This window comes from Gavia stellata, chromosome 2 (assembly GCF_030936135.1).
Source record: "Gavia stellata isolate bGavSte3 chromosome 2, bGavSte3.hap2, whole genome shotgun sequence".
Taxonomy (NCBI): Eukaryota; Metazoa; Chordata; class Aves; order Gaviiformes; family Gaviidae; genus Gavia; species Gavia stellata.
The window spans coordinates 85,712,911-85,731,316 of record NC_082595.1 but is presented as its reverse complement, the minus strand read 5'-3'; the positions used below and the strand labels follow the sequence as shown (position 1 = coordinate 85,731,316).

The following is an 18,406-nucleotide window of genomic DNA, read 5'->3' as shown; positions in this document are numbered from 1 at the left end:
GTAAACATGATTATTAATTCAATAGTTTAAGAAGTGATGAAAAAAAAGTCTTACTTTTTGAAGACCCATAGTAGATAGCTATAAGATGACATTAATAAAGTAGCACACCAAGGAATCAAAGAAAAGAAAGAACTTTATTCTGAAATAATACCTAATTTTAAACTACTTTGATAAACAATACTATATTGTGTCACATTACATGTACCTCTCAAAATTCTGAAAAATAAACCAGCCCTCCCTGAAAGTTATCATATTTAATTGTATGATTTCAGTTACACTTACTACCGCTTAACACCAAAGAGGATTTAAACATTACAATCTTTTGAATAACTTACTATTATATTCAGCAAATTCTGTGTTTTATTTTTAATCATATAAGCTTGTAACTTAAATCAATATGTAAAAAACATTTAACTATGTAAATGCAATTGTGTGTAGTTGAACTGTAGGTTTAACCTTTGCTGCCTGAAAGACTTAGTATAGACTTTTAACTTTCACAACAATACTGTTCAGTTCACGGTGATAATCATGGGCAGTTCTGTGTCAGCTTAGAGTCTCACAGCACAGCACTAAGTAACTTGTCTTTTTTATCCAGACTATGACTCATGCTGGATGATAAACCATTTACAGTAATGCCATGTGTAGTTTACTATTGCAGACAATTAATTCTTCATGGCATTTCATTCTCCAACAAGTCTAATTATCAGTGTTTTAATAAAATTGAAGGTGTATCCTTTGGCCTTGTGATCCTTAAAGTCTTGGGACTAGATTTTCACTTGGTATTAATCTTTTTATAGCTTCTATTCCTTTTTGTCTTCATTCATTTTAGGAAATCGAGTTTACTATAATCTTAGAAATCAAGTTTGTGGAAAGTGAGCTATGGAACAACAACAGTAGAGGAAGCATATATATATCACTCATCTTTAGTGAGAAGAGAAGCAATATGGTCAACCCCAAGTGTTTCAAAAGCCATCAGCTATATGAAAAGCATTATAAAATAAGAAGTGTTTGAAATTGCTTTATGAGCCTTTAGAGTGCCCATTTTCAAGAACTGCATGTGTTTCTCGATGTTGATTTGTTTTCATTTTTCTTTTTCTGCAACTACAGGGGATAATTGCTGCTCTTTAATGAAACCTCAGATGTGCCCATAAATCATCAATGCACAGAAAATCTCGTAGCAAATATTATACAAGTCTCAAAAAGCTCATGGGAACTGGCAATTCTAGGGCAGCAAAAGGAACTCTGAAGTTTTGGAAAACCACAGAAAGATCCGTTGTGGCAATGGAGGCTTGTCCCTTTTATATCATCATATGTGAACTTCAGCCCTTGCAGTACTGTTGATAGGCCTCTTACTCCTTGATCTCTTTGGAGAAAGCTCCAAGCTGAGAAACAGAGAGGAGAAGCCCTTCTCTGAACAAAGAAAATTGTGTCCTTTTATTCTCAGAAGTACCAATGATCCTAAATGGAAAAGGAACGGTTTAAGGATCCAATTTTGCAATCAACTGGACAAGGCACAGCTCTTATTGACCTAACTATGAGATTACTCAGCACCTCATACCACTGAATTCCGCTGCAATTTTGCTCTTTGGAGCAGATCCATAAACTCTCCTCCTTATTTCAAAATGTTACAACAGGATGTAATTAAGTACAATTAACAAGGAGGTCAAATGGTCATCTGATAAACACTGGCTCAAACAGGCAGCTTGAAAGGTCAGGGCTGCTAAAGCCACATAGTATAGATGGGAAAGAATATCATGATTTAAGGGAGAAAAAAATCCCAATGACTAAAACTGTAGAGATTTACATGCTTTCTATATTACTTACACAAAGCCGTGCACACAGACTGACACGCATGCACACGTGCCTCAGAGAGGCACAAATCTATATTCTGAGAACAAGAGCTAAACTAGCCACACATCCTCTCTCCATTACACCAGATCTCAAATCTCAGTTTTGGTGCTTTAATTCCAGTGTTTCTTTTTCTTTTTCATTATTTTGTAAAACCGTCGTTTTAAGAGGAGTAAATAGACTTGTTGCCCTTATAGAAGGGCTTTTTTTAGCCCTTTCTGAAGTAAAGCTTGAGATCACCGTGAGGAAATGCAAGGTGTTGCGAGGCCCTTAGGAGCGAGGTATTTTACAGAGCGCACAGCCAAAGTAAAAAGAGGCTTCATAAGAAGAAAGCTATTCCAGTACTCTGCAAGGTCAAAGAACGAGAGTGCGCAGAAGTGAAAATGAGCACAGACGTATTTGCCCATCCTCATGGGCCCATCCAATCCTTTATGGATTGGAGAACAGAGGCACACTGTTTTCATTCTCTATTTGAGGCTCTTCAGGTTTTTCCTATTTGGCTGCTCAGACATTTCACTCTCCGACTTCCAGGTTTAGGTAAGTCTGGGGCTGGGACAGACACACTGCAAAACATTTGCACGCATTTTGTGTACGAGGCAGCAAGGTAACCTGGTCAGGAGCAGCAGATTAACCTTCGGGATCACTAGCATGTTATGACTTGTAGTTATTGACAGATACCCCAGCTGAGGTAACCTTGGGAAGAACCTTTCCAAAGCTAAGTTCCTGCTGGATCTCAGCCACCATAAATCACCACAAAGACTACAGCTGTCATGGGGTTGTACGCTGGGCTTGCTCTTGCTCCCATGGCTTCATCATCCATACTACTGTTCACCCACTCTTTTGATTTCTCAGCTAACGTTTTTGCGAACCATACCGCTAGAATCCCATGGCTCCAGGCACCAGGTGCCATCAGGTGCCATCAGCCTGCTGCTCCAAAATCAGGCTCACAAATCATTCAGTGTCGCTGCTCTTTGCTCTTCCATAGTCTAGGTTTGCCAGGACAGAATTTAACACCTCTGCCTCCAAAACTGATGCCATCCATATCATAGAAGTCCAACACAGTATCTTTTTGAAATTATTTTGCAGTACCTTACAGTTGAATACCCCACCTATATTTGGCCCTTGCATTTAAAAAAGAGATGTTTTAAATGGATATGCCTAGACAAATTGTTATTAGTTTATGGTAATTACTCTGGATTATGGGTACAGCTTTTACAGATATGAATATAGCTTCATTTGATTACAGGCAAATACATGAGAATTAGAACAATAATTTAATTTAATAGACACAGTCTACAAAAGGATAGAATCACAGAATCATTGAGGTTGGAAAAGACCCTCAGGTTCTCATGGGGTCTGAGGGGGTAATATTGCTAAGTCAGATAAAGATAAACCTAATAGAAATTTCAGCTATTCAAATTCCTACCTCCTCCTGATTCTCCTCCAAAAAGAGAGTTAGGTGGAATTTTGCTTCTGCAAAGCCACTGGTTGTCAGATATGGATATATATCATGCACCAGCACTAGCTGTCCTGATTAGTTTTCTAGGCTCTGACTCATTAATAATTGTTGTCTCAGTTTGCCCTGAATTACAGTGGGAAAATAAGTAAAGCCACGTTCTGGCAAGGTACCACACATGTCATTGAGTTGTATAATAGCGGTCAATAAAGCCAAGTTCTCAGTCTATTGCACCGGAGCAGTTGCTCAAAAAGAGTCGGGAACTAAACATTAGATTCACCTTTTGGAGCACCTCTCAATAATAGTGGGAAGTTCCTGAGTGGAGAGCTGAACTGTAAAACCTCTCCTTTTCTACTTGTTTTACAGTCATTTTTTTATAGAAACAAATTCATAATTCAGTACAAAACACAAACCAGCTTCTGCTTGGTGTACCCCACCCAAAAACTTAAATAATGTAGTTGTCAGGGTTGACAAGTTCTGCCTGCTGTAGCATTCTGTGTTTTATAGGAAATTTTAACCAGGGGTGTTATTTTAAGAGATGAGCAAATGGGGAAACCCCATGGCCTAGCCAATAAAATATGAACTTTAGGTGCAATGGAGCACTCATAAATATGACTCAGAACAAGGGGATTCATTGTTTCTCCCGACCCCTTTTAGCTGCTCCTCTGATCTCAACCTTTCTGTGTGCGTCATGGCAGCCCTCATCCTTTAACTTGTGGTTTTTAAAAGCTAGCTTCTACGTTATTTATGGCTGCAAACGTTAGTAGCCTGTCTGTGTACTCCCTGCACACACAAACTGAAGGGTGGGGGGAGTTGCATTTTATTTTGCAAGGACGAGAAATTTTGCTCGGGGAGCCAAGTGCCTGGGGAGGTTGAGGTAGTTGCTCTGCCACGAGGGATTGAGAAGAAAACTGCTCCCTTCACCTGCAAGGCTCACTAGGAGAAGAAACCCATACCTGGCCTCATTTTCTCTTTCATTTGCACATTATCTGTCTTTATCATGTTCTTTGCCCTTTCTTTGTCTGCATGCACCTTCTTCTCCCTACCATGATGAACTTGCCTCCACTTTTGTAACACTGCTGGCATGGGAAATGCTCTCGGTGCTACAACATCACGCTCCATGTGAGGCACAGAGGAGAGGGACTAACTCTCTCAGTAATACCAGTTCCTGCAGAGGCTGTTTCTCTGTTGTGAACCTTTCCCATGCCCAGCAGGTCTGCGTCTAGCCCCGCATGCTGGCCGTTGCCTACTGAGAAGAAGAGGGCTGTCCTCCCGGTAAAGCTTGGCATGTGCTTTGCCATTTTTCTCTCATGCCTGCTCTCATTTCTTCCCTCTCCATCTCCCGCGCTGTCGCCTAGTCTCACCACTTCTCGGCCTTTAATCCCTCCTGCAGCCAAATGCCACTGACATAAAGTTCAGTGACCCTGCCTAGACGGCAGGGCTTAGAGACAAGGGAAAGGACAAGTAGGAGAGGATGGGGAAAAGTGTGGGAAATAATTATAAATTCTGGTAGCAGCCAGAGCTCTCCTGAAGCCCTGGGGAGCCTTTCTTTAGCTGGAGGCTGCAATTGGCACTTCATAAACTGTTCATTCTCAGCTATGTGGAAACACCAGACGACACCTAGAATGATCAGACTGTAATCAATCAATTTTCTGCAAAACTCTATTAGTTTGCGGGCCTATGAAAGCAAGCTGAAAGGAACCGCTGTAGCTAAAAAGAGAAGAAAAAAGCTGCCCATGTCGTAATTACCTCCATAATTCAGGCAGTAAGTAGGCAGGTAGCCATGGTAAAATTCTTTGCATAATTTAACATTCAGAGAAAATAATAACAGGAGCAATAGGTGTGGGAGATCACATACGTGCCAAAGTTGTCCTGTTATCTAAGCAAACAAATCGGATTTTAGGAAGAGAACCAAGAAGCTCTCCATCCACTCCATGGCAGTCGGATTCCTCCCCTAATACCCTCTGCACAGAGGCGTCTCCACAAGCCTCCCTCTTTCTCTTTCATGGCTAGCCAGAGTCACTCCAAGATTGTGTTTTCCTGGGAAAATATGTACTGTACAATACATAAAATCCCCACAACTCCACCCAAAGTCTGTGTTTAGTCTGGAAAGGAGCACTTTCTAAAGAAGAAGCGGAACTGGGTCAGCCGTTCTTCCCAATGGGAAAAATATTAATAATAATATATATTTTTATATATCCATACATATATATAGTTTTTCACCATGCACGTCTAACCATCTGCTAAATCAGTTTCTCTTCAGTTATCTGCAATTTCTTTCAAATCTGTCGGCAAGGAAAGTCAGACAGTTTTATACCGCAGTTAATGGAGAGCTTGACATTTTTTTGGCTCGGTAGATACAATAATTTACTTGGATTTAAAGTGTTAACTTTGGCAAAAAAATTAATTGACAGCTATAAAAACATTATTTTGTTAGATGATATTTATGGATCACACACAAACCTATTTTGAGGTAGAGCTATATAGTTCATAAGGTTCATGTAACATGAGAGATTTCAAAGGAAATATAAAATATTTCAATATAAAACAACAAATGTAGTGTAATTCCAAAAAGGAATATGGAGAATATTTCTTGCTCAAAATCAAAAACAATCCCTAACAACGTGCTCTGTCATCGCACAAAACTTGGTTAAAACTGCCTAATGAATTGTAAGGATTGGGTGAGGATTTTTAGGGAATGTCATCCTGTGGGTAAAGTCCTTTTGTCCTAGAAATAAATAAACCTATTTTGCAAAAAGCTGTCTTAATATTTAATTTGATAATAGAAAATTATGTCATCATTATTAGTTATTTCTAATGCTTTATTGCGTACCTAGGTCACAACAAATCAGTTCAGCTCACTGATTGGGTGACGAAAATTTTATTAAGGGAAAAAAACCTTAGGATTTCAAGATGCCAAGTGAGGTCTACTTTGGGTGAAGATTAAATGAGAACTGCTTGATCTAATTTGCTTTAAATTTTGTGTAAAAGAGTGAAAAATGCCATCTTATTGACTTTGGGTTGCCATTCAAAAAACTCCACAAAGGTTTCCTATTTTTTCTCAGTATTGATCCAATTCCACAGTTAAAGACATGAGGTGTATTTGTTATTTAGCAAGTTTTATCTCTGTAATAGCATCCCTCTGTTCAAGGCAAGATAATAGCACTATTTCCGTCACTTCAGTTAAGGCTGTGTCAATATTTTCATTAGAAGCCTGCATTTTACGGACTAAAACTGTACCACAGCCAAGGAAATTCACGTACAGTTAAAATTAAGACAGCAACATCTAAAATCCACTGGAAAAGAAAGAAAGAAAGTGTGCTCATTCCTAAGCTTTGAGGAGAGAAGTTAATGATCCTGAGGCCTTTTTGCATGTGTCTTTCAAACCCAGCTCCCCTTCCACAGCTCCTGGCATTTTATAGCTTAGCACTCCATATCCCTCGCTGATGATATGTTAGCTGTGAGTGGAAGGTTGTAGAAACTGAATTAGTTTAATTTAAGAAACTAGCTACTATGTATGCTCAAGGTCTGATTGCAATTAGGAATCCTTTCTTTTTCATGTGTAACGAAAATATGTTTGTACAGGTATTTGGTGTGGATTGATGTACTGTAGGTTTCTCAGAGTAGCTGTATAAAAGTTGTTCTCTGCCATGTTAGCATTCTCCGATGAATACAATGGGCTGTAAATCTTGTGAATTTATGTATTTGCTTAGTGATTCAGGTTTTAAAGAAGCACAAAATCTTCAAGACAGTGTACAAATGTGGGGTAGAGATGCTGGAGAAATATGAACAGTCCTCTGTGCCTCAAACAGGCAAAATTTCTTTTGATTTCGGCATCTGATTTAAGAACTGATCACAGCACATATGGTTTGAGGATTATTATAATTAAGATTGCGGAATCACATTGTATGTGAAGAAGGAAAATTGTTTTTCTGGGGTGTATCAGTTGCTTTAAAAATCTCCGTAATATTGTATCCTTCTTTAAATTAGCAAGTATAGGCTAGGGTCACAAATTTTATCGGGATCTTCACATTGGAGTTTTTGAAATTAATTTTACATGCTAAGAAAGAAAACATAACAGAAAACCAGAAAACTTGTATATATTTATCCCCTATCTTACAGAAAGTTCATATCAATACATAAGAAAATATGGAGAAAGAAAACAGTTGCTTAGCAAATGCAGCAGTCTGTTTAGAGAAAAAGTTACAGATGGGTTGTAAACAAGTGAAAATACAGACCATTTGAATTGCATGAGAAGGAACACTTAAGTACAGTGGATTTAATGATCACTTTGATGCTAATGGAAAATTCAATCCTTGAAATGTTTAAATGTAGTTTATAAAAGTGCTGCTGTTTCTCCAAGCCTCAGTGATGTACATATTTTTTTTATTCAACGCCCCTCTTTTGGTGAGAGGTGAAGAGTGGGAACACTAACATTTATCTTAACAAAGTCCTTCCCTAACTAAATTTTGAGTGAGCAGAAAAGTGAGTATGACTACATGAGTATTATTTGTCTGTTCTCTGAGGAACAGGGTATCCTATATATGTAATTTTGGGAGACTGGCCAAAAGGAAGATGCCAGAACTCCAAACAGTCAGGGTTTTGCAACAATATAATAAAATATAACAACAGGATAATAAACACCCAGTGAGGAAAACAAAGTCCTGAACTTGTAGGTGATATAATCAGATCTTTGAAAACCCCAGTGTATTTAGTGGAGCATTTATTCTTTGACTGCTGGACCAACCCCAGTTAACTCTTCTGTTACGCTCATCAATATTTATGGAGAGCTGCCAATGCACACAGTCTTATACTAAATACAGGACAAGACATAGTCTCTGTCTTGTCGTATCTTTCAAGAAAGAAAGAGATGGAAATTCTGGTATGAATTCCAGTATAAAGAGCAGGTGTTTACAATTTTAACTTCAGGAGAAGTAAATGCAGTCTTGTTTTTCTCCATGGTTGCTTGACAGAACTATAATTGCAGTTCCCTTGATGATTATTTTTTAAATTTGTTTTTGTAGGTGAGGAATTTGCAACTCTGACAGGTTGATTTTTATCAAAATTAGCATATAAGTTTCAATTTTTATTCTTTAGTATAAAATTATTTGTCCTTGCCTATTTTTTTCCTTTACTTTTAAATCTTATTCAGCCTTTTCAATCTTATGCTTAATAATTCCTACCCAAGATCTCAGCTACATATTTCTTGTTTTAATATATATGTCTTAAATTATTATAACTGCCTACAACTATACACAAAGGTTTCAATTTAAAATATCATGATGATTAATAAAGCTTTATAATTACACCTTATGTAATTAATGGTGTGCAAGTATGAGCATGGTGAATACTATTTCCAGAGCACATTAATTTGATGCAAGTTGACTGAGGCTTCAAATCTAAAACCAGTTGAGTTATTACTATGCTGCATCAGCATTTATTGATTTTAAGGTACAGTGTTAGCATTCACTTATCACTGCATATTTTTCCCCATTGTACATTAAAAGAGCTTGCCCCCATCTGTCACTATCTTCTACTGCATAAATCATATAAAATGGTTACCTGTTTCCATGATTTATTTCATTTTTATGTTAATTATACTGAAACATAGGATTGTTTAATAAAAATGTTGAAGCTAATCTATATTGGTCATCAATATTTCTTACGCGTGTTACATGGTGGAATGTGTGATAAACCACAATATCCAACATGTATGGAAGGGCATTTAAAGTGAATTAGGATTTAGACTCACTTAGAGCTGAGACACATTTTAATTTTACAGAGGCCAAACAAAACGTGGTATTTACACAGTATTTTTTTATAAGTTAATGGTGTCTATTAATCATAATCACTAGAAAAATAAAGCATCTCACCCCCAGTTTTCACGGTTTAGAAACATAAGATATGCTTTAGCTTCTCAGAATTACTTTCTTAAGGCAACACTGGCTTCCCAACAAAATGAGACGAATAGTAGAAACGTCCCAGTCAAGGTAAGACACTCAGTGGGAACTTGCGTTCTTCCAGAGAGGGTTTTTGCCTGGGGAAGCACAGCAGGATCAGGCTAGGACATATCTGACACTGAGCCTTCAAAGACTTCTACTCGTGCACTGCAAGAAGTCCTCTTGAAATCAAAGATGTTTCATGAAATCAAAGGCTAGGTCCTGTGTAAGTGGTCCTCAGGGCCATTGGTGAAATGGTCTGCAACATGTTTACTGAGGGTATTTCTCAGGACACACAAGGAAAAATTTTGCAGGATCAGAGCCTTGACTAATGCTTAGGAGATCAGAGTGTTTCTTATTTTCTTTTATAACATTGCCATTTTAAATTCAGCTGACTTCAGATACTCTGGGTAAATCGAGGCATGCAATGACAACTTAAAAGTAATACACAGATAATATGTAACTCTTTCTTAAGGATGAGGAACACATTTTCAATAAACAGAGATTTCATTTTTTTCTAGTCTGCTATTTCAGGAGCAAGAGCAACAAGCAAATATATTTAGAGTCGTGGACATATGTTACTCTCAAGGAGAAAGATCTCAGAATTGAGCACTGCCTGATCTGCCAAAAAATGAATGAAAAGTAATTTTATTATCACGACAACTAAACTCTAGGGTGTCATTTTCCTAGAAATTTGAGTTGTTGAGGATTTTAGTGTTTGGAAACATTTTTAATCTTGCAGCAAGGATTAATGATCTGGTAGACATAAAAGGTACAGAATGTGTGTGATAATCTGAAGGTATTTCAGAACATGTGCCATTGTTTAAAAAGTTTCCACAGAATGTATTATCCTGGAAAGCAAGAGTTCATCAGATTTTGTACCAGCTTATTGAGAAACTTCAAGTTTTCAATTAAATCTCTTGCTATCCAGATCAAATGAGAAGGTTTTTTTAGCTAGCTTTATGAGTCCTGCAGCATTTTAAATACTTATAAAACTAGTAAATACATTTCATGAATTATTTGCAGCTTTCTTAATGAGATTTAAGTTGCCTTCTATTAAAGAAATCTGTAACTGCTTTTTCAACCACAGCGTAACTGGTAAGAATGTTTAGTATACTCAGAAGCCAATATAATTTAGTTTTATCAGGTTTTGTGTCTGAATTGATATCATTTTCAAAAGCATTCTTTGCTTGCATGTTTTTGGTGTTTAATACTCTACTTGTTATTTAATTTATTTATGACAGAAAATAAGAACCATTGCAGACTCTGAGCACCATGGCAGTATAATAAAACACAGTCTGTGGTTATTAAATAGAAATAACAAAGAAACAGCAACAGATTATTTAAAATCCAGCCATCCAGCTGAAAAGATAATAAAGCTCTGACTCTTACCAACAGAAAAAAACTCTAAACAACCTAAGAAATCTTTTTCGTTTTTTTTTTCCGGAAATGGCTTAACTTTTCCCTTTTCATAACATTCTAGGCTTTAAAATATTAACAACTGATGTTTGTTCATGTCTGAGCTTTAAGCAAAACCGTGAGGGAAATAACTGAGCAATAGGCATAAGTGTTTGATTTTTTTAGATTTAAAAAAAAAAGGAGTTAGTTGGCCTAAGGCTAGAATTTTCATTACATCAATGAAAGAAAGAAAACAGAAGCCAGCAGAGGGGAGTTATAGAAACTGACTTTATATAAACAGTGAGAAAAATCTTTTTCCATGGCCACCTACAACGTAGCTACTTTACCATCAGTACGACTTTTCTTTTACCAGTGGCACAGCAGCCCGGCCCCAATCCTGCCGTTTTAGAACAGGTTACACTCCGGCCAAGAGGTTTGCCCCTCGCAAGATCAGGCTAACAGTTTGTCAAAGAGAGCAGAAACAAAAAATTTTTCCACGTACCTAAATTGACAAAGCTCATGACCATGTCAGCATCATTCAGAAAGTTGGTGTCGTGCAGGCTGGCTAAGGGAGGATTCTGTGTGGTCAGGGGGGTCATGCGAGATAATTGTATTCTCCGCGAATATCCATTTGGAGAGGCAGAGTATCCTTTCCGTATCCCTCTGCTCTCCCCTGCCATTGATCCCTTTAGTGAATACTCCAGCTCCTCAGTATCCTCTTCATTTGTCATGGCATTATACAGGTCCAGCATGAAGAGGGGTGCAGAAGAAGCCTGCTTTCCTGGTGAAAATGGTCTGGGTCTGTGAGGTAAACCCAGGATAGAGAGAATCTCTCTCTGAATCTCCCTTCTCTCATGGTTCCGCAGCCTCCTGTAAATAAAACTCGAATGGACATGATTGTCTCCTAAACCTCCCTGTGCGTGACCCACCAGAACCCAGCAATTCCAGAGCAAGCCCACGAAAGCTTTGAGCGCAGTTAGGTTCATCTTTGAAAAGAAAAAGAACAAAGAAAAAAAAAAATTAAAAAATCTTTTCTCCTACTTGTTCTGAGTTCCTATGAGGTCTGCTTTCCCAGTGGCTGAAAAACAAAATTTACCTATTCTTCATGTCAATGTCATCTCTAAACGTAACATCTTTGGTGATTTCTCTCCCCCCACCCTGTTTAAATATTATGGAATGTGTCAGGTTGCAGTTATTTCTAAGAAAGCTGAAATTCAGACTTCCAATTTTCCACTGTTGTTATCGTTTTTTCTGCATTTATGGAGCAGAAGACCAGTATTTTGTCAGCTGACCTAGGCATTCCTATATAAACCTTAGATAACCAGGTCTTTGGTGGGGAGCTGTATTAGCAAGAGCTGTTCTTCTGACACATTGTAGTTCCCAGAGTTATCTTCCCTCGTTATTCTGAGTTCTTCGTACACCTTGCGCTCTTCCCAAGATAAAATCCTGAGTCACAGATTTGTCTTGATCTGTACCTTGGTGGTGTAACACATATTTGTCCAGCAGCCTGGTGATAACTTTAACATCTTTTGAATCGCTTGAGTGTCAAGTAATTCTAAAGCATGTACTAATCAAATTAATGTGTTGCCATGAATTTACTCGCAAAAAAAACCTTCTGTAAATCCATTCAACCCTTTTCAGCTTCTGAACTGTTATTTCCAACTCTAGCAGGCACAAATATAACAGCTCTCTTCAAGAGAGATCTAAAGACTAATGTAAGCACAACCCTGCTGGGAAAGAAGAGGCTTCTCATTGTAATTTGAAACGGGTATAGCAAAAAAGTCCTTAACCCTTCTCTTGCCAGACAGAGCTTTAAATCTTTCCCCCCCAATTTACAGTAATATACCTGATTTTGGCTATCAGCTGTTTTTTTCCTAACAGCTTGCAGAATCGATTTTAACTTTAACAATTTTAGGATATATAGATAGCTAAAGGCATGGCGTCATGTGGAAGCTCTTGTGAGTCTCCTTATGAGTCTTTAGTTTAGTAAACTTGAATAGGAAACTCTCATAACAGACTAAAATAGCATCTCATTAATTCAAGAAATGTTTATATTTTAGGTAAGTTTAGCAAACAAAGGTGACCTTTTTAATAAACTCTGCAGGAAATTTTGTCGGTGAGGCTTGATTCACTCTTTTCTAAAAATGTCGGGAATGCAATCTGAATGAAAACAAATTTCTTCAGCAAGCGAGATTTCAAGTTGTGCATAGCCAATGGTGTAATTATGGTTATAGTCACAACTTTCATAAAGTGTAATTTGCAATGATAATTTATTCAAAGTACATTTTGACTCATAATTCGCTATACTACATTTCCCAGTAAATATCAAAAGCTAAGATTTAATCCCACAACCTATTATTAACTGGAGAAAGAAACAGCTTAACTGAAGAAATAAGAAATATTAAATAGATCTTAAAGCTGCTGCCCATTAAGTTAAAGTTCAGCTTAGAATTGTATGACAGCCAGCAACTGGTGTTTTCCTCTCACTAAAACAAAATCGCAGTGTTAAGTTCCATATTGCTCAGATTATTGGTGGTCATTTTCCCCACTCCTATAATTTGCCTTGGGTCCTGAGGAGACTTTCCTTGGATAAAGAGGAGAAAAAAAGGACAAAAAAGGTTAATACATGACCTTGAGGAAAAAAACAGGTATACAAAATGTATCCCGTGGGATTTTCCCTTACATGATTAGCACCTACTCAGCAAATCACACAGTTCTTGAGTAAACTTGGGAGTGTGACAGCAAGTATAGTCACACCCTAAGAAGCCAGGAACAATTTATCTAGGATATTAAGCACAAACAAGCTTTTCTCATATATTGTGAGTCCTAGTCTATATTTACAGTCTAGTCCAGCTATCATTAAAATACAGCTGATTCTTTCTCATAAATCAGCACACGTAATAGACAATGCTTCTACCAAGGAAGGATTTATCTCATACTAGACCTGCTGAATTAACAGTAAAATTAATTATGAATCGATTCAGCAAATCCTGTTCCCAGCAGAAGAGCAGTCAGAATCAGAATATGCTTTCTTTCCTCATTGAGGTTTTCCCTCAAAATCCATTTGTTATAAGAAAAGTATTATTTCCTGTTTTTGTTTTGCTCTCACTTGTCCCTCTCTGACAGTTGTAATGATACATGAGACTTTACCATACATATGTCTTTTTTGAATTTGGCCATCACGTATCCTGCAACAAGGTTTATTTCTCTTTTCCAGCAATATATTTCCTTTTTTTTCCCTAAGCATTCATAAAAGCCAGTGGATTGATTGCTCAGAGGATTTAAGTCCTCAGCCTATCAGTACATTCAGCAATAGAGACTTCCTATATTATCCCACTAGAACGTCTGGAGTCTTTTCCCACTTAAAAAGCCAAAAATGCCCTCAAGTTTGAGGATGCTTTTATGTTGTAAACATTTTTCCAGACAGAAACTGAGTAAGAAAACATATAAACTGGTAATCATATATTTGATGAAAACAGCTCCTTTTATTTTCAGACGGAGCCACAAACAAACATGTAACATAAATACAAAGGATTTATTTATTTATTTTACATTAACTTACCCTACACTGAGGCACCTTGACTAGAACATGAAAATAAAAATAAAAATATTTTTTATTAATATAAACACAATGTCCTTTTGTGATAAACCTGTGTCCCATAAACAATCATTGTTAACGCGGATATCTCATAGATGGGAGATATAGCCAGCTGTAAAAATGGAAACCTTTGCTAAAGAAATGAAAGGGATCTGTAATAGTTGATAGGTCCCATTTCATATTTGCAATATGAATCAATATACTTCTAAAGAAAAAATGCCACATACAATTTCAGCATGTCAAGGCATTTTATTTGATAATATATAAAAATAGTATGGCACAGATATCTGGATGTAGTTTAGGTTAGGGCTCAGTTTCAAAGTCATCTTCAATGTAGGTTTCAATTTTTACAACAAAAAATTATTCCGAGCTGTTTGCATAATATTGAAACTTAAAAGAAAAGCCATGTTCACGCCATTTTTAGATGCACTCAAATCTAAATAACAGTTGAGGTCAGTGTAAAGTACTGACCCAAAATCAAAACCAGGTATTTGAACACAGTGCCCCAGAGATTCCAGTTTTACCCTGTGTCTAAAACTGAAGTTTTGAAATATAAAACCTACACACAGATAGACCTTCTTTCTTCCCCAAATGCTCAACCTGGAAGCAACATAAGAAATCACCTGACCAGCCCTTATCCAGTCCCTTAAAAAAAAAAAAAGAAAACCTAAAATTACTCCAGAAATGAGCTCCCATTAGGGATAGATATCTGATAGAGGAGGGTGTAACCAGCGGAGCACCTGGAGAGCAGGGTCTTAGAGGCAGGAGAGCAGCAGAGCACCATGCAGACACCCCTGGCAGCATGAGATAGGAAGCAGTTGCTTAAACAATATGGCATATATGTATATGATGAGTGAATTCAGAGCTCATTACGTTTGTACTAACCTAAACAGTGTTAGAGCAAATATCATAAGGGAAGTAATAAAACCTGGGAATCCAGCTTTTGCCAATCTCAGATTCCAATGGATCATAACACTGCAACAGTGAAAAAATTTATAACTACCCAGCAGGTCACTGAAATCATTGAGGGTGCAATTGTTTTTATGGGCAATGACCACTACTTAAAAATATATAAAATCACTGTATGGCTACTGAATGCAGAATCCCTCTGGGTTCTCAATATCACATCAACTGGGAGTGATTTCCCACAGCACTGGTTCTCTGTAACTGCCTGACAAGATAGTCTAAAATGCAGACCCTCTCCAAGATATTTGCAGTCTAAATCTGAAACCTATGCATGCACACTGAATGATTCTGCTGACTCTCTTCCTCTTAATGACGAGCTAAATTTGGCATTGGGATCAATGTTATGCATAAACAGATGATCCAGCATTAAAACTGTGTAAACCTGTCCTTGTTATCTCCCTGCAAGGCTATCACTGCAAAAGGTACATGGAGAAAGACTTTTATGAAAAGGTTTCATGAAAGCAGGCAAATCATTAGAGGTTAAAACTACAGATTCCCCAGCAAAAAGAAAGCAAGTCATCTGGACTCTTCCTGGGACAGAAACATTACACAGACACGATAGTTAGGCATACCTGTTATACTACTTATATCCAAGTCAGATTTACAATGGTATGGACTGCATGAGGTGTACATACGAGCCTTTGGATGTAAGTATGCATATGTTCATATGTTCCAAATGTCCAATCAACAAAACATGTATGACATCTTTTACTCAGGTGGTTTTTTTATTTTATTGATTTGGATGTTGTATGACAGTTGTATTCTTACCCTGCAAACATAAGAAAGAAATACGAACATATTCTTCTGTATCAATGAAAGGTATTTTTCCCAATGCAAAGGGAATTCCATTTGTAATGGACACAGTGGAAAAATTGGTAGAATGAGCTGCAGAAATTGGCAACTGAGACATAAATGGAGTATGATATTTGTAAATGTTGCATATTGATATAAGCCCCTTTTATTCTGAATAATATCACAGCGTTTGCTAATTGATAGACAGGAATCATTTCAGACACAGAAATGCTACCGGTTTTGGAATAGAAAATTTGTTCAATATTATTTCTTTATTTAGCTTCATATCAGGACCGAAAAACAGCTGTCCTGAACCACAAAGATAGCTGTGTTCCTCAACCATGGGGGAATTTTAAGATAACTATTGGGGTTTTACCTGACATCTGTATGCGTTACATGTATTCCTGGGGATCGTTAAGCATTATATAGAGAGACTACTTCCATTTTATGCTGCAGGCAGAGGAATTCATTGCAAAATAATACTTGCTATGTGGAAGTGTTCAATACTTAGATTATAGTGTTATTCATTCAGTTACCAACCAGTTTCCCATAGCAAAGGAGTTTTTCATCAAGGATTTCAAAAGCTCAGGCAAAATCACAAATCAGCCTAGGAGGTAAGTCATCAAGCATTTTATAGATGGCATTTAATAGAACACTTTGTTTAAAATTTACAGAAAGACCTCCAGCTTTAAGTATAATTGCACAATGTTGTAAAGCTATCAGCACAGAATAGTCTGTAGCATTAAAAATATACTCTTCATTGACATTAAGAAAATTGGGAAAAATCATTTTGTAATCCACTTGAAAATTTTTTTTCAACTTACTGTGTTCAAGGACTGGGGAAAAAAAGAAAAACTTGTTTCACACATACTCTTCAAAATATGTGAACCGCAAAATATACAATTAATAATATGATCCAACATCAGAGTGCTGTCATTTGCATAATTTACAAACCCAAAGAGCTCCCAGAAATCCCCTTTGGTTTACAATAAGCCTCTAATTAGTTAAAAAAAAAGAAAAAGAAAAAGAGGAAGTGCACTGAGGCAAATACAAAACACTTGGACAAGAGCAACACTTGTAAGTAGCAAAGCATAGCACTTTTTAAGAAGATTATTCTTGGCTCAGCTTTTAGAAGGGTTTTATTGCGCGCCAGCTGCAGACTGGTACCTGCTGGTCTCATCGGTCTCTGGCTGCAGCACGGCCATAAGCATTTTGTGGTGTTCCCGGCTGGCCCCAGCGCTTTTTCAGGGAACCTCTTCTGCCTCTTGCTGGCTGTCTTTCTGTTTTCAACTACAGATACGTATAGAAATACATTCCTAAACGGATGCCTTCTAGGTAGCTGCATTGCACTATTGTTCATGTCGTGAAATACTCTACCTATCTAAATATAGGATTTACTTCTTCCCTTGAGCATTTTGCTGCTGAGTTCCATAGCCGTGGCTTTAGCACCTCTACTGGCAACTGGATGATGCAGCAGTCTCTCAATCTGTAAATTAGTTTGGGGCGGTTTATACCTTTTCCTGTGTTTTGTTTTATATGCACTCTCTCTTTCTTTCCTATACTTCCTCCCACTACGTCTCTCTACGTTTGGTCTACCATTTGAATGTGCTGTCTCTGATCCCACATGGCCTTTATTTCTCAGCTTTTTAAACTTTAAGCCTTTTTCCCCCACCATCTCCATTTTCACATTTCTTCTTTCCTTCCCCACATATCCGTAGACAGATGTTATTTTCTTCTTTTAAAATTACTTCCTTTGTTTAGCAATGTTTCCCCTTTTGTAAGAGATCAGCTGTCCTCTCGGGCAGTAAAAGAGGAGCTGCTGCTCCAGTACTTTCAATTAAGTGAGCACTACCATGAATCACGCAGTCCTTGAGAGACCAGTCATCTCTTGCTGTTGGAGGAGGATTGCGAAAGAAAAAGATGTGCTTGGGATCATTGCTAGACTATGCGCACCCTAAAATCTTCGGTGTGTGCTGACTGATCTTTCTACATTTTTCAGGCATCGTGATCCATCAGGGAGGCAGCCCAGAGCCACCTGAGGAACTGGCAGCAACCAAGCTGCAAAATGCTGTAAGGTCTTGACCACAATGGCTTTTTCAGGAAAATAGACAACGTCAGCGTCAGCTAAGAAGCAGCAGTACGGTACCAGGGATTTCGTGTATTGTGCAGTAATATTAGCAAACGGTGTTCTGCTGGCACTGTTTCCATACTAGCTCAGTCAGAAAGGACATTATTTGTATTCTGTGTGTTTGTACTAAACTGTCATCACAAAAAACTGAAACAAGGTAGCAACCAAGCTGCACTGGGAAAGGCAAGTGTGTGAACACATCACAGAAACCATTTAAATTCTCCAGGGTTGGGTCTATTCAATTAGCCAACACGCAGTAGCAGTGTGGTGGCAATGGCCAT

General features: G+C 37.6%; 1 protein-coding gene across 4 annotated transcripts in view; it reads right to left on the bottom strand.

Annotated features, from left to right (window-relative positions):
* Positions 1-11,698, bottom strand: part of BMP5 (bone morphogenetic protein 5) — a 58,150-nt gene extending 46,452 nt beyond the window's left edge. For 2 of the 4 annotated variants that reach the window (XM_059829076.1, XM_059829093.1), the window contains exon 1: positions 11,144-11,698. In XM_059829076.1, the coding sequence (XP_059685059.1) occupies positions 11,144-11,627 (484 nt within the window). In that variant the 5' untranslated portion in view covers positions 11,628-11,698. The remainder of the gene's footprint in view (positions 1-11,143) is intronic. The other 2 variants (XM_059829102.1, XM_059829085.1) reach the window with 2 other exon arrangements.
* Between the last annotated feature and the right edge of the window lie 6,708 nt (positions 11,699-18,406).